Source organism: Agelaius tricolor, unplaced genomic scaffold, assembly GCF_023055355.1.
Source record: "Agelaius tricolor isolate 1412-34295 unplaced genomic scaffold, bAgeTri1.0.p SCAF_2, whole genome shotgun sequence".
Classification (NCBI taxonomy): Eukaryota; Metazoa; Chordata; class Aves; order Passeriformes; family Icteridae; genus Agelaius; species Agelaius tricolor.
Window position 1 is genome coordinate 86,877,717 of NW_027269262.1, and position 25,840 is coordinate 86,903,556.

At 35.8% G+C, this 25,840-nt stretch overlaps 1 protein-coding gene across 3 annotated transcripts in view; it reads right to left on the bottom strand.

Annotated features, from left to right (window-relative positions):
* ASAP1 (ArfGAP with SH3 domain, ankyrin repeat and PH domain 1) overlaps positions 1-25,840 on the bottom strand; it is a 113,013-nt gene that overhangs the window by 48,707 nt on the left and 38,466 nt on the right. For all 3 annotated transcript variants that reach the window (XM_071421802.1, XM_071421803.1, XM_071421804.1), the window contains 8 exons: positions 18,561-18,633; positions 10,419-10,564; positions 6,854-6,928; positions 6,464-6,513; positions 6,001-6,130; positions 5,166-5,251; positions 4,358-4,433; positions 3,432-3,518 (listed from right to left, as the gene is read on the bottom strand). In XM_071421802.1, the coding sequence (XP_071277903.1) occupies positions 3,432-3,518; positions 4,358-4,433; positions 5,166-5,251; positions 6,001-6,130; positions 6,464-6,513; positions 6,854-6,928; positions 10,419-10,564; positions 18,561-18,633 (723 nt within the window). The remainder of the gene's footprint in view (positions 1-3,431; positions 3,519-4,357; positions 4,434-5,165; positions 5,252-6,000; positions 6,131-6,463; positions 6,514-6,853; positions 6,929-10,418; positions 10,565-18,560; positions 18,634-25,840) is intronic.

Here is a 25,840-nt window from a genome sequence, read left to right on the forward strand (position 1 = left end):
TGTTGATTTTGAGACAGAAACTTGAACATCAATGTGATCAAGTGGTTATTTTATCAAAAAAAAAGCAGATTCTTTCATTACAGCATTTCTCTCTCTCCTGTGATTTGCTTGGATATCTGAGAATCACAATCCTTTTTCTTCTAAGACACAACTTCAATTCTCTTCAAAACTAAGACTTTATTTTTCACATTTATAACTTTATATACATATATTATACATATATACACACACAGAGTTTTTCAAGAGTCCTAGAATTTGTCCAGACTGTAATTACAATCAGAACAGTTGCACAGTTTATTCTGGTGATGCCTGTGAAGCTTCTTTATTTCAACATATATTCAAGTTTCAAAATTTGACTTCACATTTACATTTCACTTTACTTATATATTTTAGATGAGGTTTTTTTTTACTATATATATTTTTTTACTACACATCCAGGAAATAGGTAACCAAAAATCCAAACATTATATTTCACTTGTTATTCTACCTCATAATAATCTATGAGCAATTTTGAAACTTGACTTGTATGGACTGTACTATATGCAGCCATGAATGCACAATACATTGCTGAAGAACATCCACACATTTATCCTACTTTATTTCCAAGAACTGGCTGATTGTCAAGAAGCATGAACTCAACAACATAGGCAGCATCCAGGAGAGGAGATGGTTTCCTTTGCTTCCCAAATAATCAGCTTGTGGAAGAAAAGATACATGAGAGGAGAGCAAGTCTTGCTGCTCTGTGTGTTGGGAATCAATTCCTGATGAAGAATGAGCAGGAATTATGTTCAGAGTGATTTAGATAATAGGGAGATGACAAATGTAATGCCTGTATGGAAAGCTCTGTAAGTGTTATGGAAGAGATCTGGTAAGTCCATGTGCACATTGGAGATGGAAGAGAAAAAAAATACCACACTGAGACTCAGGAAAGACTGCAACATATGAGCTAAGGGAAAAATGAGCACTAGAAAGAGCTGGCAGCTTTTAGAGTAAATTGGGATCTATTCAAAGGTGCTCTGTGGTACTCCTGTCAGCATTTGTGCCACAAAAGAAATTCTAAAAAACACGTAGAGTGCATTGTAAGGCTGTGTTGTCCTTCAGAATGGTGGGATTAGAGATGCAGGAAGAGGAACAGCCTCCTGGCCAAGGTTTGTCTGCTGTATGATGTACACATATGTTATGTAAGCATATGTAAGCAAACATTCAAAAGAAAAAAAAACCACCACTGTAAGGAATTACTTGTCCTTTATTCCTTATTAATTGGGATTCTACATTAGTTAATTTACTAACTTCAAGCCACACATCTACACACAGTGGCCATGATCACAATGGGCTATCTATAGAATTATGTGACAGCCCATGAAAATTGCACCTATTACTTGTCCTGTTTTTCAAAAGTTTCAAAAGAATTCCAGGAAATTAAAGATACATTTTTTAGCTTCACAGCACAGAAGGAAGATTAATGAAAACTACTTTGAAGAATATATCTATTATTACATATACTGGAAAATCAGGGCAGCTTTTGAACAGAGAGGTTGTGTACAAGAATTTCCTGGAAGAATCAGCAAGTAAATGATGACTGATGCAGTGAACCTGGATTTTCAATGGGCACTTATTCTTTCTTCCTTATGAAAGGGAAAGAATTACATTGCCACAGGAGAGGAGGAAAAGTCCTCAAGTGACAAAACAGGTTAAAAGCATGAAACAGACAAATGAGTTTCACAGAAAGCTGTGCCAGCACATATTGTGTCTAACACAAACAATATGGAAAAAGGTGAACAGTAAACTGTCAAATTTTGTTAGATGCTATTAAATTATTCAGGATACCCAAGAAAGGCTCACTGACGAATTTCTCAGGAACCCAAAAATTCTGAGTAGCTTGACAACAAATAACAGGTGAAGATCAGCATAAGAAAATGCCAAGTGATGCAGAGGGGAAGAAGAAGATACTGTGAGCTCACCATGAAGATTCAGAAACAGGATGATATGGTTATAGCTTTACAGATGATCAAAAATACACACCTCCTCTGGCCAAAAAGCAAGTCAATGTAAGGTTTTATATGGAAAAAAAAAAGAACAAAAAAGTATCTAGCAAGGATATCATAAATTCACACATACACTCAGATCCTGAATAGGGTAAGCAGATCGAAAAATTCAAAACAAATAAAAGCAGAAAGATTTTTCCACAGACATGCAGCCATGGTAGGAAAGGCTCAGCTGTAGCATAAACTGATGATTTCCACTTCTTCAAAAAGCAACTGCACAAATTCAAAGACTTCCAAGCCAGCCAAGCTACTAATGGGAAGGAATTCTGGGGAAGTATCAGTGTTTATTGCCCTGCATTTTACTCTCAACATCCACAATAAAGTGGCATCAGAAACTTGGCTGACTCAGTGACCTGGTTGTAAATTATGTTTTTATGTATACATGATATTAGCAATACTGTGGATCATATATTTGGATGATCATATATATTCAGAACAATGGCATCTGTCTAATGTTTTGTTGTGATTCATATTTCATAACAGACATCTGGTAAATATGAATGCCTTATACACCTACAAGAGAACTGAACAGAGGGTAAGCAAATTTTTCCTGAAGGAAAGCTACACTGACCCTCCCAACAATCACTGTCACCATGGAATTTCTCTCAGGGACTAGGATTTTGAAAAGTCAGAGTATTATCTCAGGTAAAAGTTGTGATGTGTGTTATTATGTTCTCTCCTAGTTTAAGAAGTATTCCAGAACATCTGCAATGGACACCACATGTGCTTCCCTCCACTTCTGCAGTGGATACCAGATACCAGGGCACTTGATGATGAATTTTACTTTTTAACCACCCTGTCTCAGTCCCTGATCTCTGAATAGCAAACAAATTTTCTTCCTTACCATCTCCTATTAGCAAAGGGAGTTTGGAGAGGAGAACAACAGCCCAAAACCCATGTGAGTTAGCAGCTGAACTCCAAAGTGCAAACTCTGGTTCTCATTCTGCCTTGGGATCACCTGGGTCAGGAAAATCCTGAACACAAACTGGCTGGAGGATAGCAGAAAAAAGATGGGAGTATGCATCCTTCTTTTCATTTTTTTCCCCTGCACAATCATTCCTTATCATTGTCAAGGACAGGATGCTGGGGGAGATGAAGCATTTATCTGACCCATTACAACTCTTCTTACAGTACTTTTAGAAAGTTATTCTCTTAAAAAAGAGAATAACTTCTCTCTGTACATAAAATGGAAACAGAAAATGAATGTAAAAAAATGGTTTGTTGATATGTAGTTGAACATTGTAAATATTAGTTTTGCCATGATGTTGAAAGTCCAACTCTTTTGAACCAATAACTACACAAGTTTAACATTAATTACACCAATTTCTGAATATAAAATTGACAAATTTACATTATCTCCAAGAATAACATGTCTAAATTATTTACCTCCTTCTGATCAAGCTGCAGAGAAGATTTTATCAAATCTCTAAGAGCTGTAAGTTGCTTCTTTTCTTCATCTTGTGTCTGCTTTATCTACAGAAAGAGATTGCCATTATATGCTCGCTGGATGCAACTTTAATGTTTTATGCATTTTAATATACCATTTTAGATGTCCTGAACAACTAGCTCAATTATTTAGTGTTTTTGTAAGAGTTGAGTTTATTTTCATGTACCAGTCCATTCGTATATCTTCACCTTCTATGCATTTACTGCTTGAAAAACAAATGAAAATGAATGTATAACTTGACATGCACTGTTTATCCTGTTATATTGCCATGGCTTACTATAGCTAATGCAACTAAATTATCCTCTGAAATATTAAATAACTCAAATAAATTTGACAAATTACTTAAGGAATGAAAATGCAGTTTAATTTAGCGACAAATTACAATAGCAAATGGGATTACTGTAATTCTGATTATGGAATACAAAAACACTTGGATGACAAGTGATCTTTGATTCCATGTTATTACTTTTCTTCAATAAACATCACAATTAATTAATTATTATTATAAAGTCCTGGTGCTATCATTAAGTAGTTTGGTTTTAAAAAGTGAAAATGGTACTAAAATAATGTTAATAATATAAGTTGTTTCCAATATTCATACTTAAAAGTAGTTTTATCTTAATGTATGATTGAATTAATAGTAGAATGAAAGCTACTTTTCCTAATAGCTCTAAAAATTGCATATGAAGTTTAACAGTCAAGAGGTCTTTTCTTCATCTAGCTATGTTCAGTTTCAAGTAATACACTTTTCAATTATAAGATGCAAATTAAATATACATCCTTGTAGTTCTATTTAAAATCTATGTACTTATATAAACAAAATATTTTCATTTTCAGATATAAAGTTACTTGTAAGTAAACTTACATTATATAAGTCAGCAGCCAACTTTTCAATATATTGTTTAAGTTTATCAGCTGTTTTCAAGCCATCTTGGAAGAAACTGGAATGAAAAATACCTTTGATTTATCAGGAATGTATGGAGTTCACAACACAAAGTACATTGTCTTGTGTAGAAAAATAGCAAAACCAATAAAACATATCCAGCTTTTCCATGTTCAAAACTGAACAAAATAATTTAAAAAGTAAAAACCCCAATTAAAAAAAACCTTCCTAGTAGTTTAGAGTATCTTTCAACAGTGGAGATACACCACTGTGACTTTAACAAGTATCAAATTAGAGAGAATACAGCCAATGTGTTTCTCCTACAGTAACTTCTAAAATCTTTTTTCTGTATTTAACTTAAGTTCCTGTGTGTTTGCCTTTGTGGTTCTAATAATGACATGGTTGTACCTCACCAGTTTCACCTCAAGGAAATCCAAAGAAATTATTGGCTTTCACAGTGGTTTTTAAATTTACACAAAGACTAAAAACTATTAATTAGAATAAACAAGATATTTATAAAAATGCATTCCAGATCTATGCCTCAGGAAATAAAATTATCTTTTGCATGCAAGATGCAAGGTTTTCCTTGGGCCTCCTTCTCCATCTGCCCTGCCCCCCAAACTCACTCACACACTCTCTCCTGGAAGTCCACAGCCTCAGAAGAGGAAGATTCAGACACCTGGCACAACACAGTCATGAAAAAAGCCCTGATACATTCAAACAAAGGGAAACAAAATCTTGTGCAAAAAAAGAAAATAGTAACTAAAGCTTAAAGCATTGCAGCACTTACTTGCATTGTGCATGGTAATATTTAATAAGGTTCTGCAGAAGGTCCACACCCTTTTTTGTCTTGATTTCATTAACCTTAATAAGATACTGTATAGAAAATGGACAACATGTTGACAATCATGTATCAAAAACTTCAACAGTTTTCAAACAATAAAACATCATTTGCTCAATGAATTAAACTCCGTGTTTAACTTGGGTGCTGAGCCATAAAACACCAGTGCACCACTGCTAAACTAACCTTAAAACAGGTAACAATTTATCTGGCCACTCCATAAAATTTAAACACCCCAAAATTTAAAGCAAATTGAAGAAAAAATTTTCATCCTTTGGAATCGTCTAAAGATTTCCCTTTTTTAATGCTACTGTAATCATTACTGAAATATTCTGGCACTACAAACACTGTGTTCTCCACTAAAATGTAATAAAAAGAACTATTAATATAAAAAATCAGCTTCATGGAACTAAATGTATCACTAACATTTATCACTTTATTAGAAATTTTTGAAGGCTTCAGAAAGCATATTGGAAGAAAGATATCAAAATATTGCTAAACCATAAATCTGATAAAATAAGAAATATTTCCACAGTGTATTTTTAGCCCAAGAACCTTCCCACAATAATCTAAAAGCAAAGAAAAGGAATAAAACAAAAAGAAGCCTAGCTTTGTACAAGAGTTGCTAAAATAATTATATTGCTGTACTGTGTCACATGAAAATAATTTCCTCCCTCCACCCCCATTAAGTGACTAAAGATTTCACCACCTTCAAGAAAGACCCATAAAGTCTGGTAATAATAAGTTCTGGTGTTGCAATTAAAAACTGAACTTTGTTTCTTACTTCACACATCTGCAGCTGAAAGAGCCTCCTCTCCTTCTCCATCTCCTCGGCAATCTCAGCCCCCGTTATCTCCGTTCTTATCATCCCGTGCTGCTTCGCATGCTCTCTCTTCTCCTTTTCAATCTTGGTACTGAAATTTTAATTAGAAAGCATTTTAGACAATTCCTTCTGCTAAAATGTGCTCTGGCATTATTTAGGGAAAAAGTAATAATTAAGAAGTATCAAAGAAGACATTCTGAAGATTAGCTCCTCTACCAAATCCTGTATATTTTAAATCTCAAGAAGCTATTGAGCCATGAAACTACCCTTCTTTTAACTGTATTCTCTAGATTGTGTGTTACTTGGGGGGAAAAAATATATCTTAATAATAACAATAACCATATTAATAATACTGCTAATAATAATTCATTTAAAAAATCCCAACACCACAATAAACAAAGCCAAGTGAGAGACAAATACTTACAATTTGGTTTCATAATCTTTCCAGGCTTTGTCAAAAGGCTTTTTGAGGTCCTTAGGAAACAGAAAATTGTCTTAAAACATTTTTAAACTTTTTCTTTGTAGTTATTAAGTAATACATAGCAACAAAAATACTGTTTTCTTCAAAACTTTTCACAAAGCAGTTGGAAAAAATATTGGGTTTGAATCTTGTAAAGTATTGTTTTCCTGTGCATGCTAAAACAGCAATTTACAATGAAATTTTCACGATTTCATTGCAGTCATACCAATTTTGTTCCTTGTACTAAATACAGATTATTAATAAATGCCAACGTAAGAAATACTCTCATGAGTGAAAGAAAAACAGTCACTAGACAGATGAACATGAAACAAAAATTTAGTTTGCAACACTTACCCCTTTAACACCTTTTAAGTCTCCTTTTAAGAGAGAATCCAAAGTGAAAATAACATTGTGGCTTAAACCCTGGAGCTAAAAAGAAAAACATTACATTCAAAAGGATTTATTATGATCTTATCAAACTATTGCCAACAATTCTAGGAACTTCACTAATCAAGTTGCAATCACCTCACATTTCTAAATTCATAGTAAATTCAAGTCTGGGAAGAATTAATAAACATTTACTTGCATGAGCCATAGAAACATTATAATTAATGTTTACTTAAACAAGGTGACAGAAACCCAGAATTTTACAAATAGTATGTAAGCAAAGTTCTGAAAGCACTTCAAGGCAATATTCATCCTCTTGAAGCAAAGATTTGGGTACAAATTTGGCCACTGCCTCCTGAGTAAGAAGGACCTGCTGTGCCACAGGCAGGGAACACACAAAGCACGTGTAAGTTCAAGCATGAACAGAAGGAGACAACAGGGGCACCAGCTCTCTGAATATTCCCCCCTTTTTGGGAACACTGCTCCTTTCCTTGTCCTTTAAGTATATATGACATCCCCTTAAACTCTCATGAGTTTAAGTTTCACCCTACTGAGTTGATGCCTGTTTGGTTATGGACAAGAATATCAAAACAACCACTGAAACAGGTTCCCTAGATCTAGTGTTCCACTCAAACTCCTCATATATTCTAAAGACACTGTAGCCTTTTTTTCATTTTTCCAGGTGTATCCATTAAAGATAATCAACTCAAACCATTAATTTTTGTCTTGAAATGACTGAACAGTAGCCAGCTGAGTATGTCAGCTATAGAAAAAAAACAAAAAACCCAAAGCTAAATAGCAGTGTATTACTCCAATACAGTAAGGATTTGCAATTATTTATTACATCATTCAAGACTTGATAAAACTGTAGCCCAAATGAACTGGAAACAATCTGATAAAGCAAAACAGTCTCACATATAGAACAAAATAAAGGGGAAAAAAAACCCTTAACACATGGAAACACATATAAGAATTCAGCGAGGGTTTGAACAAAAGATAATTTGCCTGCAAAGATTAGCTGAGGACATTTACAGGAAAGAGAGGTAGAGAAAAACAGGCTTTAAACACTTGGAAAAAGGCAAGAATCATGCAAATTTTCAAAAGAAATAATCTGCAACTGCTACAAATGTTCTGCCAAAACCTTATCTAGATCAACGTAAAGATCTTGACACACTCATTTTCATAACACAGGTGTTTATACACCTTTTAAATGCACTATTATAATGAATTACTGCATAAAGAATGAAACCTGAAATGGCCAAGGAGGTAGAAGTAAAAATCAGAGAAACTGGTTCTGGTGGGACATTCAGAGTTTGCTGAAAACAGACCAGGGTTGGCAATGGCCAATCCCAATGTTTTACCTTTATAAAATCTTACTGAAGGGTCATTATGTGTCCTTATAAAATAATCTTAATAACAATGATTCAACAACTTAACAATTATATTCATCAATTTTAAGTTTCAGACATTATATTTAATGATTACATCAACAGTTAGTAGTAAAAACTGCACAGCAACTTATTTAGCCTTGTTAAAATGATTAATGGACGTGGTTTTTTATTCTTGCCCTTGTATGCTGAGCAAAATTATTCTTTAAAATTATTCTATTCATTTCAAAATTATTCTTTCCAAAGATTGTGTATGTAGAAAAGTTGCTGATTTTACTTCATAGTAAGTGAATATCACTCTAAAATAGTCACTCCATAATAGACAAAGAAGAAAGTAAGTTATTTTGTACCCTCCTTGTCATGAAATATCCAAAATATCACAATTCCTATGAAAATTTTAATGAATCATAATTGAAGTTGAAAGATGGAACAAAAAGGATCCAAATTTGTGAAGCCTTTTTTTCTTTGTCTACTGTGTACCTCCAGTCCTTATTCATCTTTATGTATTTGAAGACCATTCATTATTTTATTGTACCTTTATTAAATAAGGCATCAACAATCTGTTCTAGGTAAAAAAGAAAAAATCCCTAAACCTATTATCCTGCCATTCATCTCAATAACTCTTGCCATTTTTCCAATTAATTTTATCAACATAAGGCTCAGCACCTACTTTGGGGCTTTAGCAGTGACATAACAGAATCCTTCTCTCAACTGCTTTTTCAGTGGACCTCAACTTCTATTTGATATAAATATCTTTCTTTCTTTCAGTGTAATCTTATTAAACAGAATGATGCTTAAGAACAACAAAGCAGAATTTTCTATCTCAGGGAGAAAAAAAGGGAAAAATAAATGGTTCTATAATGCTGAGGCAATTGTAAAATAAGTTTGTTGTCTATTTGAGATTGCTAAATGAAGTAAATTAGTGAATACCCTATTTTGAATCCTGTTAACAAGAATTTGGGTAGATAATGCTTATAATCTAGCTGAATTAGTATAATGTTGCTTTGAGTAAGTGTGGCTTCTTAAATTAAAAGTGTTTTTTCCACTTGAACAGCACTATTTAAAATAAATAAATAAACCCTGACTTTGCTAGTTGAAATAGGTTAAAAAATTTCTGTGGATGCTCTGCTAGGAATGGCAAAGTCCAGAAAGCTTCCAAAAAACTTGAGTTTTAGTCCCAAACTGTCCTTACACTGCACTTGAATTCACATTTTATAATACTTACTTTTAATTGTGTGCTAAATTTAAATTAAAGTCAAATTAATCCAGAATGACAGAAGTCTCTACAGAGGAAAGCACAAGACTCAGTTTTGGGCAACTGTCACAGCCAGGGAACTTTGCTACAGTGGCCTTTGTGTGACCTACAGCAGTTATGGCAGTGCTGGGGACTATAGGAAGACAAATCTGTAACATCACTTGTACTTCACACACCAAAAATGCTTGGAAATTCACCCAACTATAAGAAAAATATAAAACTGAAGCTATGACTTTCTGAATATAACAGTTACAGTTACATTTACAAAGCCCATGAAAAAAGATTTCACAAGAAATGTGGCTTCATTACTTTCAGTGTTCAAAGATACTTGCTATGACTGTAATTTTATTATGGAACTTTCAGAAATAAAAGGCCTAAGGCAAACTTTAACTGAGGCAAACCTTTAAAGCACCTTCAAAAACCTGGCATGGATGCTTTACGTGTTAAAGGGAGAGTGGACTGTTAACATCATTTAAACATGCTCAAATTGTTAGTTTTTTTCCAAAAAGTGAATGTTTCTTCTTTTGTGGTAAAATAAAACAGCCATGACTAATGATACTGTATTTTTAACAAGAAAGACTTCAAGTTAAGGGATAATTGAAAATTTAGCTCCATGAGGTATAGATCACCATCAATCACTTGTGAATGATGACTCAAGGGATGTCTCAACATTTATATTTACCTTCTTAACTGCCAATTAACAGTCAAACACAGAGTGGGTCATAACACCCTTTAGAGATCCTCTCTGAAGAAACTGTAGGTTTTGTTTTGGAAAAAAACTGAAAACATCTTAAAAATTATCCTTAGTCATCATGATCATGCATGCAGTTCTTGTATTATACTTTATTTTGAAACAAGTTAAGAGCTAAGAAAGTTCAAAACTCCTCACCAGGTTCTTCAACAGTGTTGATAATTCTTTAGTAAGTGTGGAAAATTTTACAAAAGCTGTGCCAAGATCTGGATTATCCCGACTTAAAAAATTACTTCCGAATTTATCTAGTACTTGTGCATAGTTTTCTTCATTTTGAACATGATCTGCAAAGAAAAATCAAAAGTCAGTTTTTTTGTAGCCAATTATAATTTTAAGCTTACTGCAACTTAACAACAAACTAATAAACAGTACTTTGAGAAAAGCCACAAGTCAACACATTTACTGAAAATTAAAAGAATTTTAAGATTAAAAAGAACTACTTAGCAATAGGTATATATATGCTTTTTAAATCAGCAGGCTGAAATTTGTAATACAGAGATGAAGAAAACTCTGTAGCTATTGACAGAGTAATAAGATCAATAATACATCAGTGAAACAATATAAGATTGTTTTGTAAACAACATGGGAATTTTTAGCTGCCCACTACAGGAACTTTCCATACATGAACTTTTCTTTTGAAATGTTGGACATTTCAAAAAAAGAACAAAAGTATCAGATAAAAAAGGCAAAAGTATCAGATTTAAATGTAAGAAGGCCAAGTCTGAATCTGACTGTAAGTTCAGAAGAAGAAGCATCTTACAAAGGCTCCCTTTTTGCCTGCTTTGTACACTGAGCTATCCCAGATAACAGAATGTGTATTGGTACACAGCCAAAGACTCATTCCAGTCTATTTAATAGCAAACTGAACATACAGAGAGGTCAGAACCAAGACAATGCACTTGAAGCCAGTGAAAGTGAGAAAAATCCTTGACTCAAGAATGAATTAGAAACTGTTGTATCTGAAATGTCCTTCCTGTTTCTATTTAGTTGCTTTTCTGGCATGTGTTTGCATAATTTTTGTTACTTCTATCTTTAAAAAGAAAATTTACCCCTACAGCCCTTTGGGAAAGGCTTTATCACCTTTATCTCTCTTAGAGGATATTACTAGTATTAATTAAATCAATATTTCACTCTAATGAATTGCCTAGGCTTACTATGTGGGCTTTTTTCTGCAAACCACAAACACAAAACCACAGAGCTACAGCACAAGTTCTGTGCAATGAAAAGGAAGAAGGGAAAGAGAACAGCCAGGAAGTACCATGGTTTTTTTCCCCCCAAAATCTCCAAGTTTTTTTGGGGTTTTTTTTGGTTTTTTTTGGTTTTTTAATTTATGATATTGCCTAAGAGCATCTGAATTGCAAGTTATGACTCAGAAGAAAAGGAAAAAAAAAGATGTAAGTTTCAAACAATTCCTCATTAATAATGTCTCATAAATAATGTCTCACAATGCACAAATCTATTTGTGCATTAACAAACAGCTGATGAAAGGTTAAACAATTAACTCTTCTAAGGTATTGCAGATACTCAAACAGTGCACCAAAGCTCCAACAAAAAAACGCCAAAACCTGTTAAAAAAGGACAGTCCTTATTTACCAATACCAAGCCCCAAAGCTCCCACATCACACCAGTCACACTCTAAAAATCAGACATTAATACCAAGGTTTTCAAGAGGCCAAATATTTAATCATATGTTAATACAGAGTTGAAACTCAAGCCATGTGTTTTTAAGAAAATTGTTCCAAAAGCACACAGTTTTAATCAAATAGCTTAGCACTGAACTCAAGGAAACTACTACATAACAATAAAATATGCATTTTGTTTTGATGTAAAAGCTTTTGCACAAATACACACAGAGGACTTTATCTATGAAGGAGCTTTAGCTCAACTTCTAAGTGAGTAAAGCTCAAGCATAGCATATCCAGCTGTGCTGAAGGAAAAGGAAGGATAATGCAAGGTCAGAAACAGCTCTGCTAGATCATGGAATCCCTGTCCTTGCTTGTGCAGCACTTTTTCCACCACAGTATTTCCCAGCATTTTGATTTTAAGCACTGCATTGTTTCATAGAGCATTTTAAAAAGTTTTTTCACAAAGAGAGTGAAAAAGAGCTGAAGAAGTTTGTTTCCTCTATCTGTAGAAAGGCAAAGAAATTCCCAGTGAGAAAGAGGAAGCAGGAAGCAGATCATTGTCCTAGAACAATATAGAGGAAATTCTCAAAAATCCCAAACTACAAATCACTTAAATCTAGAAATGAAGTTTTGATGGTGAAGTAAAAGGAATACTCCTATATTTACTTCTGTAATTGTCACACAAAATGCAAGTATTCTGTAAGAATAAGAAATTTTCAATTTCTACATAAGTATCAGTGTAAATCTTGCAAAAGGAGATTAAATATTTTCTATTAAGGAGGTAAGGCAATTCCCTACTCAACCATAAATGCACACAGCTGAAAAATTAAATCTGCAATGTAGCCTACACTAAAATATGGAATGTGAAACCTGGCATGCTTAGAGCAAAGAGCATTCTTTAATCTCACTCTAGGTGCCTCATGCACTCCGAAATTACTTCCTAATGTCCTAATAGAACTTCCTTTGCATACAGAAAGCTCTAATAGGAATGACAATATTTACTTTCTTTGATACAAGTCCTCATACAAGACTTCAATAACCCTAAGAGTGAGACAGGATCACTGACAGCAGTACATACAGGGAATAAGATTTGTCTTCCAGAACTGAATCATGTCTTTCCAATCTTGTAAGCAATGTTCAGCACTGGGATGAAAATAGAACAGCTTCCCCTGGCAGGCATCCTGCTCCTTCAGCAGCTCCCTGAGGCACATCAGAATCATGGAAAACTGAGCAAGGGCTCTGCACCCACTGACAAACACAGCTCCCTTCCAAGGGGTCTCACTCATCCCCTTCCCAGTAGGAGCTGGCAAGGCCAGCAGCACCTGAGCCTATGCTGAGAGTGCCACCAGAGTGTGGCAGATGTGGAGTACAGCAGCACACTGGCCTGGACACAGCTGTGGCACTCTCTGAACTGAAAGCTTCTCCTGCATAACCCACATCTCCTCATCACCCACACCTTCAACCCTGGGCAATGTTCAGAATTCCCCTTTGGTGTGAGAAAACCCTCCCAGCTCCCAGTGCACAATAATGCTGTGGCATCCCTTATGTCTGAGCTCTACCATGTATTTTGAGGAAATGTGAAGAGGAAATAACAGGAATGCCTCTGGAGATGCAGACCCAAGCAGCTCAGGGAGGAGTGGCAGGCACAGCAGCTCTGCAGCAGCCCTTGGCTGCACAGCAGCACTTCCAGAACAGGGAGCACAGGGCTCTGAAGGACTCCCAGGGCTCAACCCCCCCTTGCACTGCATTCCCAGGCAGCCACCTGCCCTTCTCCATGCCTAAAGTGACCCTGTGGGAAACCTTTCCCAGGATGAACAGAAAATACTTCAATGAGATTGCCAGAATTTGTACTCTTTCACTAGAACCCACAGCATTCATTAAATACTATGTTTGTTTCCCACTCCAAAATTATCAAAATTTTAGCACATGCCTCTGAGCCTAGTGAGATTTCTGCCTACTTGTGCATATTAAGAAAGGGTACAGAAGTACAAATACTGTGGAGAGAGGTTAAGGGATAACCTTTATATGCTGGACCTACAAAACACATCACTGCAATTAAAGGCCTAAAATTTCCTTCCTCTACAACAGTTTTGTTCAGATATATTACCCTGCAAACACTGAAGAACACAAGCACCAAAAAATTAAATTGTTTACAGAAGAAAAACACTACTTTTGGCATTGATTATGCCCAAAGAAACCTAAATAATGTCTACATTAATAAGAATTAATTCTGCATTTGTGGTTAACAAAAATAAAAATCATATTTCAGAATTTTGATCAACTTTAAACTATCTTTAAGCTTCTTCTAAAACAGCTTTTTTCCATGGATAGCGAGAGGAAAAATAACCAAGGTCAGAGCCAACATGCATTTATGAATGAAAGATGACTCAGAAAGGCTTTAGAAAAGCAAGAAAGCTGGCAAGGTTAAAAAGGATGGCAGAAATTATTTGAAATAAAAAACACCCTTTCTCATTTCATTCTTCACAAGCTGAAATATAATGAAAAAATAATAGAAAAAAATTATTTGACCACCATACAATAGTCTGAACTTGATAACAATAATGCCTTCTGGAATGAGATTGCTCAAGGGAAAAGTAATAAAAGCCTCTTTCCATATTTCAGAGCAAGAAACATCTCACTGAGTCTGCAAGGTTCTCTAGATCATCACAGTACAAGAGCACTGAGAGATAAGCCAGCCCAGAAAAGTAAATTACTTATTTTTTGCATCTCTGTTCATCACTGACATGCTTGAAGAAGCTCTCATGGAAGAATTTTTTTTCTCCTCTGCTTCAGAGGATTTATACCAAATCTAACAGTTGAAGAAACACAGCATGCAATATCAAAATATTGCCATAGTGGGCTTAAACCCTTAATATTGTGTGCAGTTCCTGTCCTTGCTGCCCAAAATTCACTCCTCCTCTTCTCTATTTTAGAAAAGGAAGTCTGTGCTTCCATTTTGGAGAAAGTGAGGATGATTAAATGTGATGGTTTCTGTAAAAAAAACCAAAACAACCAAAAAAACCAAAAACAACAACAAAAAAAAAAAAACCACCGAAAAAACCCAAAAAACCTCAAAACTCCCTAGGAGCTGCTGAGTTCAGAAGAGAGATACTGTGAGTAATAACAGAAACAACTCAAACCTATTTCAAGAGACAGAATAGTCCACAGAACAAAGTTTGGATTCATCCACCAAAAACTCCTCTGGCTCTCCTCTAGCAAGCTTTGGCACTTCAAAGCCTCTTACAACCTTTCATGCTCAGAACATGCAAATCTCCCTCAATTTCATATCAGATGAGTTGTTTTGGTGGGTTCAAGGCCAATGCTGTGAGACATGGGCAGGGACATTCTCCTCCTCAAGTTACTTCAGTTCTGAAGAACACGAGCATGCACTGGGAAACTTTGCTCAGGAGAATTTAACTAGATTGATGCAGGACTGTGAATGATAAAGATTTACATTAATTCAAATTCCTTGGACGAAATAAGTTGCAGAAAGTCCATTTAGAAGCATCAAACATCACAATATAATTTCTGACTCAAGGTAATTCCTTGGCCTTCATGTCAGTGTGAGCTGACAAAGTGCTAAACAAAGTACTTAAAATACATCCATCTTTGTACCATTTTTCTTCTTCCTCAAGCATCTGCTGTTGAACACTGTGGGAGACCATGTGAACTGCTGATCTATCTCAGCACCTTTAGTCTTGGATGGATTTTATGTTTTTATTTCTCCATTATGTAAACTCTTTTGATTATATTTGGGAGTTATCCCAGGGAAATAATGAAAAAGAGCTATTGAAAAATCTACAGCAAAAATAATTGGGCCATCCACTGCTGTTACAATTCAATCCAAATCTAACAGGAAAGGAAGGCAGAAGTTCAGCACCCCTGCCATAAGAAGGGCTCCTAGTTACAGACACAATCAATCATGCCAGCAGACAGCAAGCCAGACAGGGAGCAAGTGCTGAGAAGGAGGTGTCTGTTTTTATGTCTCACTGGATTCCATGAACAGTCCTTTCCCATACAACCTTTCCAGACATGAAAATAGGGAAGGGACATTTCTAAGGGTTTTCTATACTCTTGTCTTGGTATATTTTCATTTCCACAGCAGTAGCTCTAACTGTAAATATGAAAAATGGGTGAGGGGTGGACAGGAAGAGCAGAAAGTATTTGGGTGATGTTAAAGCTCTGTAACAGGTCAGAGACCCTTGTGGTTAATAATTCAGCCCTGGAGAGGAACAAATCAACACACCACAAGGTTCAGCCCTCCTGAAGAATTCTGTATGAGACACTGCACTGTGCCACTGCCACTAGTCAAACGTTACTCAGGAAAAAAAATAAAGAAAACAAAAGACCCAAACCAAACCAACCAAAAAAACAACAATCCAAACACCAAAAGAATCCCCTCAACCCAAACAAAACAATCCCCAAAAAACAACTCCCCACAAAAGCAAACCAATAAAAACCCAAAAGAAACAAAAAAAAACCCCAAAACCAAAGACATAAAAACAACCCAAAGAAACAACAAAAAAACCCCCAAAGAAACAGAAAAAACCCCAACAACCCAAAACCACTACAACCCAAAAAAACTAGCTATGGCTTTTGGTAGCCTATGAATTGGATTACTGAACTGAAAAAACAATTTCTATTGTCCCTGAATAACTTTCTCACCAGTCCAGCTGGAGTTCTCAAAGGAGATTTTGGAGCAATGGAGTACTACAAAACCTTCTCCTACTTTAGTAAATTAAATATGGTAGCAAACAAATTTGTAAAACAAAATTCCAATTCTGGGTTCTCAAAATGTAGTCAGAGGCTTTCTTTTGAAATATAAAAATAGCCACATAACACTTTCTTGAACTGATAAACCCCAATTCTTTTTACAGCTGTTTCTGGAATGCTTTACTTAAATATCAATAAAATCCATTTTCATCAGCAGAGCACAAGAAAATAGCTGGTTCTAAAATTTTCCTTGTACAAGGAGACAAAATGAGCTTGGGTTTTGATTCACTTCACATTTATTTTTATAAGGTTTCACATGTGTGGCACGTTTTTGGTCTTGGCTTTACTAATCCCAGTTTATCAGTCACTGCCTGAAATGCCTCCTGTACACAGCTTTTCATTGTAAGTGCTTATGACAGCAGCACTCTGAAGAGGGAGCCAGAGGATTATGTATAAAGCTTTGGCTTTCTTGAGCCAAAAGAATTCCTACTAACTTGTAGTTTTGAAACAAGGCTTGATAAAAAAACAATTTAAAATGTAAAAAAAAAAAAAATAAATTAAAAAACAGCTACCCATCTCTGCTGCTTTTAAAGTGCAGAACACCTAATCAAAGCCATTAACCCACTTTCTATTGCTTTTGTTCAATGCAACTAATTCATCATATAGCACTGTCTTACTTACAGGCCTTGACAACAATATTATTTTTATCCCAAGATTCAAATGATAGCTATTTATATTATAGTTTCAAAACAGGCAGGAACACCTTTAATGTGTTCTACACTTTTTATCAGTTTTGAAACTCTGTTTTAGTAAGTACTCTCAAATGGAAAAGCTTATTGGAGAATCTGAATACTTCTAAAAGCATAAAGCTAAATACACTTGCACCAAATACTATTCTCACTTTATATCAGGCTTCACAGTCTATTGGGAAACATTTATCAACAACTGAAATTACAGTTATTAAAGCATGCATGGTGCTAGCAAGCCAACATCAGTGATTGACAAGTGAGAATAGTTAAGAATCGACAAGATAATAAAAATCCCAGACACTTCCATAAACTCAGAAACTAACAGCACTCAAAAGTAGCTCTGTACATGGAAAATATTTACTAAAATTATTATCATCATTATTATTGTTAGGAAATTGGAACTGGGATTTTCTAAAATCATGTATTTACAGCCAGAGGATTATTGGCAAGTCCATAACTCTGTTATTCTATCTGCCTTTGGCACAGTTTTTAGAACATGAGAGAAGAAGAGGTAGAAGCATTAGAGTTGTAGCATTTTTTAAACTAAATTTGTATATTCTTGTGTTAGATCACCATTTGTTACGCACTCAAACTGATTATCAATTCATATTCTAACCAAATAAATTCCCATCAAAGTAACTACTATAGTCCTAATAAAACATCAACAGTGTCTTCAAGCAAGCAAAAGAATTATATAACTATACTATTTTAGGTAAGAAGGGAAATACATAATTTTGATTTTAGGCAAGAAGAAAAACACATCATGAAGGGAGAGCACATGTTGACAAAACAAAACCAGATATTTCTTTTTATTTACTTTTTAAACTTTTTTTTATTACTTTTTTAAACTTTTAAATCTTATTCACTTATAAGTGCTTTCTAAAAATTCAGTTGAGAACACTTTTTTGTCACTGTTCTAGTTAAAGGTAAATGCTTGAAATATTATGACAGCAAGAAAATTTACATGTGGGATTCTCCCAGAGGCCATTGAGAAGGAATATGAGGGTAAAAGAACTGGAGAGCACATTAATCTGATGTATAATCAGAAGTAAAGAAAGAAAATTTTGAAGTCCAAACACTCCTAAACAGATAAGCATTTCTTATGCTATACATTTCAACAGGATGAATTGCAAAACATCTCAAACTTGAAATTAAATGCTTGGGCTCTTGTAAAACTGAAAACAACATCTTACCTTGCCCCGAACTATATATTGCTTTCACAGATTTTTTCACCTTCTGTAGCGCAGTTCTGTCTTGATCCAATGCCTACAATAGCAAGAAGTAAACAAACTTTAAATATTTACTTCATTGATTGCCAGAATATACTCTAACAGCTAAAAAGAAACCCACAAAACAAGTAGTTTCACACGCTGGAAAAAGCTGCAGGTACAACTGGTTCAGCCTGTGGGAAGGTCTGGGGTCATTCAACCCCTTCAGGATGAATTAAAGAATTGAACTGAAAATGTTCTGACAACAGAGTAGAACAGTGCTGACAGCACTAGAAGAAAAACACCATTTTAGTTTTGCAAAGGACAAAGTATTTATTCAGTTGCTTTATATTTTGGAAAAAAACCCAAAACAAGAAATAGCAGATGCTTCTACACTCGCCCTACAGTTTCTACTACAACTAAATTGCTTGTTAACATCTGTGGCTCTCCCACAGTAATCATGTTTGTAGACACAGATTACAGCACTACCCCTTGCAACAAATTCCACATTACTGTAAAAGTATAACAGATGAAAAGCAGTAAATCAAAATAAAGGAATAATACCTGATTTTGTACAACTGAAGGACTAATAATAGTAATATTCAAATATGCATTTTCAAGACTACAACTTTAATGATTTCAAATTTTCTGCAATAGTTCCAAAATCCAATATAAAACATTATTAAGTAATGATGAATTGAGGATTACATTTCCAATCATACACAAAAATGTTTAAATAGTTTGCTATATTTGTTCCCCATTTAGATCACAGGCAATTTCCCATCACCTAGGTAATGTTAGATCAGTGTTTGCAGTGTGGCAAACAGTATGGCAGTGTTTGCCATATTATATTCACTTTCAAATCACTGGAGATTGGAGAACTTGTACTCAGAACCACTGTCAGGACAGCAGCACAACTGAGCATGGGGCCTGGTAGAGACTACACCAGTCACACTGCAGAGATCCTTGCACAGCCCTGTTATCCAAAAAGTTTAAACCCTGGAGCTCCTGGGGGTCTGAAGCCTGGCAGAACAAGGCACAATGTCAGCTACTCCTGTTTCCTCACAGAGGGACATCACCAGCAACACTGAGTGAAAACATCCCCAAAAGCAGAGCTTTCACTGCCAAATCTGAGATGGTTTTGACAGCGAAAGCCTTAGAAAACCTCATAGCTCCTTCCAATACCTAAAAAATGGGGTCTGCAAGACAGCTGGAGAGGGAGTTTTTACAAGGGCATAGAGTGATAGGGGAAGGGTGAATGGCTTGAAACTGAGAGTAGGCTGAAATTAGGTATTAGGTAGAGATTTCTACTGTGAGGGTCGTGAGGGGCTGGCACAGGTTGCCCAGAGAAGTTGTGGACACTCCATCCCTAGAAGTGTTCAAGGCCAGGCTGGATGAGGCTTTGAGCAACCAGGTCTACTGGAAGGTGCTTCTGCCCATGGCAGGGGCGTAGGAACTAGATGATATTTAGTTTTCCTTCCAACCCAAGCCATTCTATGATTCTACAATTGAAGAATATTCCACTGGGCATTAAGAAGCTCCAGAAAACCAGACCAGGAGCTCCAGGTCAGCTACAGCATTAAGCACTGGAGACAGGTAAATGTGAGGGTTCTGCTCTTCAGTAAGTTCCAAACACTGAGTGCTCCTCTGTGTGAACACTTCCAGTAGGAATCCATACAGAGAGAAACCAATTAATATATAATGGTTCTGGTTTGAGTAGCACAATTCTAACCATGCAAAATGTTATAGCTGAACAATACATGATAATCTGTAACAAAATAAAATGGAATGTTTCTGTTCCTTAACTGGAAACAACCATTTTCTCAAATCATACAATCACTCCTGTGGCAGCTAAAACTAGAATGTTTGGAACCACAAAAGCTGTAAAAATGCCTTCTGATGCTATTTATCTCTGGGTTTTTTTCCATTTACAGCAGAACAATGGATTAAAACATTAAGAACTGCAAACATCATGACTTCTTTTGCTCCCCACTAAAATAGTGGGTTTGATTTGACTTACATTGTGCCAGGAAAAGTTACCATTTTAAAATGTAATAAAATATTGGGAACTCAGTGTTCCTTTCCAAGACAGTGCACAGCAAGTGCTTCTCTTTGATTCCTCTGCAAATGCTGTCAAAAGCTTTTGCTCCTGCCTGCTACGTCAGGCAGTTGCTATCATACATTTCTACTGAAGTCCTCTCTATCTTCAATGACCAGAAAAAAATGATGACTCATTTGTCTACTGAGAGTTTGAATACAGGATGAGACTTTGAAACCAATATTTTGAAAGAAAGACAATGGTTAACATTGATGATATTGAGAGATAAAACTTTGCACTAAGGTCTGGTATTGAAGCAAATTGGACACTCAGGAGAAAGAAACAAATACAAAATCCCCAGGAAACTTTTTCCTGAAGTTATCAATCTAAAAGTCTATGACAAGCAGACTAGAAAAATTTTCTAAATTGGATTTGCTATTGAATTAGATGTAATCACTAATGTGAGAGCAGCAGGAAAGGGAACATTCATTATTTTAAAAGAGGAATCACTGAGTAAAGCAATATACAAAGATGACATCCACAGCCTGAAGGAGCCAGTGATCTAAGTGAAAATGACATCACAGGCCAATTTTGTATTTTTATATCTGCAAATACAATTTTTACATGAACTACTTCTTCATAGTCCAAAACTATAAATAAAACACACTTACATACCAAGTACTCAAAACCTGTTATCTAGAATTGCTTAGGTGCTTCTGGGTGTTGAGGTTTTTTGGTTTGATTTTCTTTTGTTTATTTTATATAACTGGAGACAGATTGTTTCCAAATATATTACATTCTTCTTAGATGTCTTTTCCTTATAATTTTTAGTTGCACTCTGCTGCAAAGTAATTAAGTTGCACTCAATGCTCAATTCAATTATTATTCCAGAGTAATATTACCCTCTCAGCATCTCAGGCAGGAACAGCCTTGCTTTCCCTAGTTAGGTGGAAACAAGCTTTTGCAGTATCCATTAATTTTCATTTTGAGTATTTAGAATACTAAATACTTTAACTGCCTGTCATAGAAGACACAAAATCTGATCTTCCATTAAAAGTGACATACATTTATATAATTGGAAACTGCAGTGTCTTAGGGAGCCAAGGGGTTTCTGTGACAATCTCTGGGTATTCAGTGGCACTTCTTCCTACCTACTGAACTCTTCTTTACCACCACCCACTCCTGACAAATGCTTCTTTCTTCATTTCCATTAAACCATCTTGCAGGAGGCCTTTTTAAGTTCCACAGAAGAACATTTTCTTATCCTCTCATGCATTTTGGAAAGATGAATCATTTAAAGGTACCTACACCAAAGATTCACTACCTTATTAGCTGAACAAAGCTTCATTCTTGAAAATGCTCATTCTGGAGACAAAATCAAAATAATGCAAAATCAGTTTCCAAAAAAAAAAAAAAAAAAGGGGGGAAAATTGAGAAAGAACCTTGACAAAACAACCACCATATGTAATCTGCTTAAGTAAAATGAAGCAAGGAAAGCTCCTTCCTCCTCATTCTCAGCAGATTCTCTGGCTTTGTTGAGGTTTCAGGTTGCTGCATTCACTTATATTGAAGCTTATGCTCAAGAAGAAGAAAATCTCCTGATCATTCAACATCAGCTCTTTTAACTAATCACTGTGAGATTCCCCACATAGTTACTCCAGATATAATTTCTCCTTTCTGCTAAAACCCAGCCTGCCATTTCAAGCCACCAACCTGGTTCCAATCTGCCCTGCTGAAGGAAGCAGTGTCTCTGCTCCCTGACTCCTTTTGGCTACACCAGACCCAGCTCAGGAGCTGCAGTGCTGCCAACAGCCCTGTGAAAGCTCCTTTTCAGCCCACCTTCCATCAGTGCAGTGCACACTGACTGACATTTGTACTTAGCTACCATTGCACTTTCAGAGAAGGCACCTCCTCCCTCCTAACATGTACATTCACAGGTAGCTATTCATACCAGTCAGTGGAAAACTTGTCCACCTGAGGATATAAAACCAAATTAACTTTGGGCTGGAGACAAGGTGAGTTCTCCCAATGGGTCATTCATTGATGGAGATTACTGGGTAGCAGCATGGGCACTTTTACCAGCCTGCCACAGCACACAGATCAGGGCCAGGTCAGGAAAGGCATGCTGACATTCCCCAACCCACACCAACCCTTTCTGCTACACATTTTCCACTGCTGTTCACATTGACTGACACTGCCTTGCCTCCCCTCAACCCTCAAGAGCCTGATCTCAGTGAGAGGTATTTCTATTTTGGGACCATGCTCTGATTTAATAGCCTCTAAATTTTAAACCAGAAATTATAATACAGTACAATGTGGAAAGTGGTAGATTCTGGTTTGCCATCTGTCTCTGAGGTAGTAAAAACTGGCAGGTTCACACTTAGATTAACCATTAATTGTTTCTTTAAAACCTTGTGTCTTTTTATTCTGTATAGATATGTATATATTTATGGGCATGTGTGTGCATAAATACATATTAGAGTGTAGTAGTGAATGTCCCTGCTCATGGCAGGGAGGTTAGAACTAGATGAACTTTAAGGTCCCTTGCAGCCTAAACCATTCTGTGATTCTATATGTGTCCTGATGTGTTTGTACACAAAAGTCTACATACTATAAACCATACTTATGAATATTTGAAGAGCTTATTGCTAATACACATGAAAATTGTGGTTTAAAAAGCACATAAACCTTTATTTCTATATTAACACAAAACTGTTGTCTAGAAACCAATCACAAAGTGCTTTACACACATATTAAATTCAGCTTTTCTAGAAATAAACACCAACCAGAGGCACACATTTGCACAAAGGATGCTACTGCCCATTGAGCCCACTAGAGTGCTAAAACATCAATTACATTTTGTGTACCTCTCAAACCTTTGCAATTTGAAGAGGGGTAAAAAAACCCACTAATTTCTGTTTTACCCTAACAATAATAAAAGAAAAAAGTGGCTCAAGACACTGACTATCACACTAATATGTCAGTATATTATTATCTGAAGGAGATGCATGTTCCAATTGGAACAAACCACTCATGCTTATATTAGAGGAAGTTTAGAAATTCACACTATTTGTAGGAGATTTGCCTTAAAAGATTCCATATCCTACCAGTATCAGAACCCACACACAAAAATAATATACCAGAGAAGAAATATTTTAAACCATTCCAATATTTTGTACAAGACAAACTCATGACAAAGCCTTGAAGGCAATTAGAGCATGCACAACCTATGTACTCATCACAAAAAACTCCTCCCTCCATGTATTTTAAGAAATAATTTTCTTATATTAAAAAAGTAATCCATGTGAAATATAAAAATATTTGAGGTTACACACACAAATGGGTGTAATGAATGCTTGGTAGTCATGTGCCTGTATTGTCAGACACAAGAATAATTATTTCATGAAACACACACAGATGATTTATCAGCTTCAAGGGACTAAAAGCAGTAAATCTTTCACTTACCAATTTACACACTTCTCTAACCCTGGCACAGAAGTTACTGCTGGCTATCCTATAAAACATGCTTGCCCTCTGCTCCAGTCCCAGTTACAGGACTCATGGAATGAAGTAGAGAAATAGCACCTTACAAAGTTATGGCTGTGCAGCAGCAGTATCAGCTTTCCTCACAATAAAGTCCAGACTTTATTGGATATACAATAAACACAGACTAGACAGCTAGTAAGTTATTGCATGCCACTGAAATGTTATTGCATGCAACAACACAAACCCCTATAATTGCGACAGTGAAACAGAACCAAAAGAGAAGATTAGCATCAAGTGCTGGTCTCCTGTAGCTCACTCACTCAGAAATGAGCAGACTTCCAAACCCACTTAATTCCAAACACAGAGAAGTGATTCAAACCACCCTTCCTGTCCTTCTCTCTCCACCCAATTTATACTGTTCCTGCCACTCACCAGAATGAAAATTGTTTCCAATTGTTGGTCTCAGCACATGTCTACATGACAAAAATAGGGGTGTTCAAGTGTTAAGAATTTTCTAGAGACAACCTCTTTGTGTAAAAGGTAGATATACAAAGGTCCAGCTTGAACTTGTCCTGAACTACTTAAGAAAATCCCAAAGGGTACCAGTGAAGAAGCAAACCAAAATAACACATCAACAAGCACTTATCACTGTAGTAACTGATGCCAGCATCATTCATACACCACCATTTCCCAGCTGCTCCTAATAGAAGACCAATTAAAATACATTATTTTTAAAACCTTGTCTTTTTTCTGAAAATTTTAAGCTTCAAATGTTTTAAGCATAACCTTATGAAAAAAGCATTCAGTGATCAAACTGAGTAAATTCATTTTCTCAAAAGTACTTTTTCAGGTAATGTCAAAATTTAACATAGATCCCATCAGCTGAACTTTCCCCATGTCTGCTCTTAGCTACATGGTCTGAGTCAATGCAACAGCCTCTCCAAACTCCACATATGTGACAAAAATCACCAACCTCCAGTGCTGTGAAGGTCACAACAGATGAGCCAGCTCATTTGTGTGGGCTCTTAAAAGAGCTGCAGAACTGTTAGCCACTTAATTATTCTCCAAGTATTACTCAAATGGAAGCCCAGTCGATATTGCTTGTAAAAGCACAGTATTGCTGATTGTAATTTGTTTGACAACTGGATCCTTCTTTGCAACCAGACTTCTACCCAGTAGCCTTTTCTGCAAGGGCAAGACACTAGTCAATATTTATGTATGAACAATTCTGCATTAAATGAAGTTAGCATCACATTTTTTCTAATGACCACAGTGTGGCCATTGGATTATGTGCACGCTTTGACACACCTGAGAAAGCTTAACAATATTTTGGGCAATTTCTTCCTCCTAGTTCTCAGCTGAGTTACATCAATACTTCTGGGTCTAACTTATTTTGTGCACAAGGTACATTTAGAGATATCTGAAAAATAAGCTGAGAGATTTGTTTCCAGGAATTTTGAGTACACTGATCAGATTAATTCTCTAATTTTTGTTGTGTAGGAGATGCTGAAGAGCCCACAATTAGTGACAACATGTGAAACCATCCAGTGACAGTTTCTCCCACAGGGTCTAAAGCAGCTTCACTGGGTAGAAACTAATCCTGGTGATAAATATCAGAGAGTGGTTTGAGTTGGAAAACATCATCTAGTTCCAATGCTCCTGACATGGGAAGGGACACCTTTCACTAGAGCAAGTTGCTCAAAACCCCATTCATCCCATTGAAACCTTCCAGGGAGAGGGC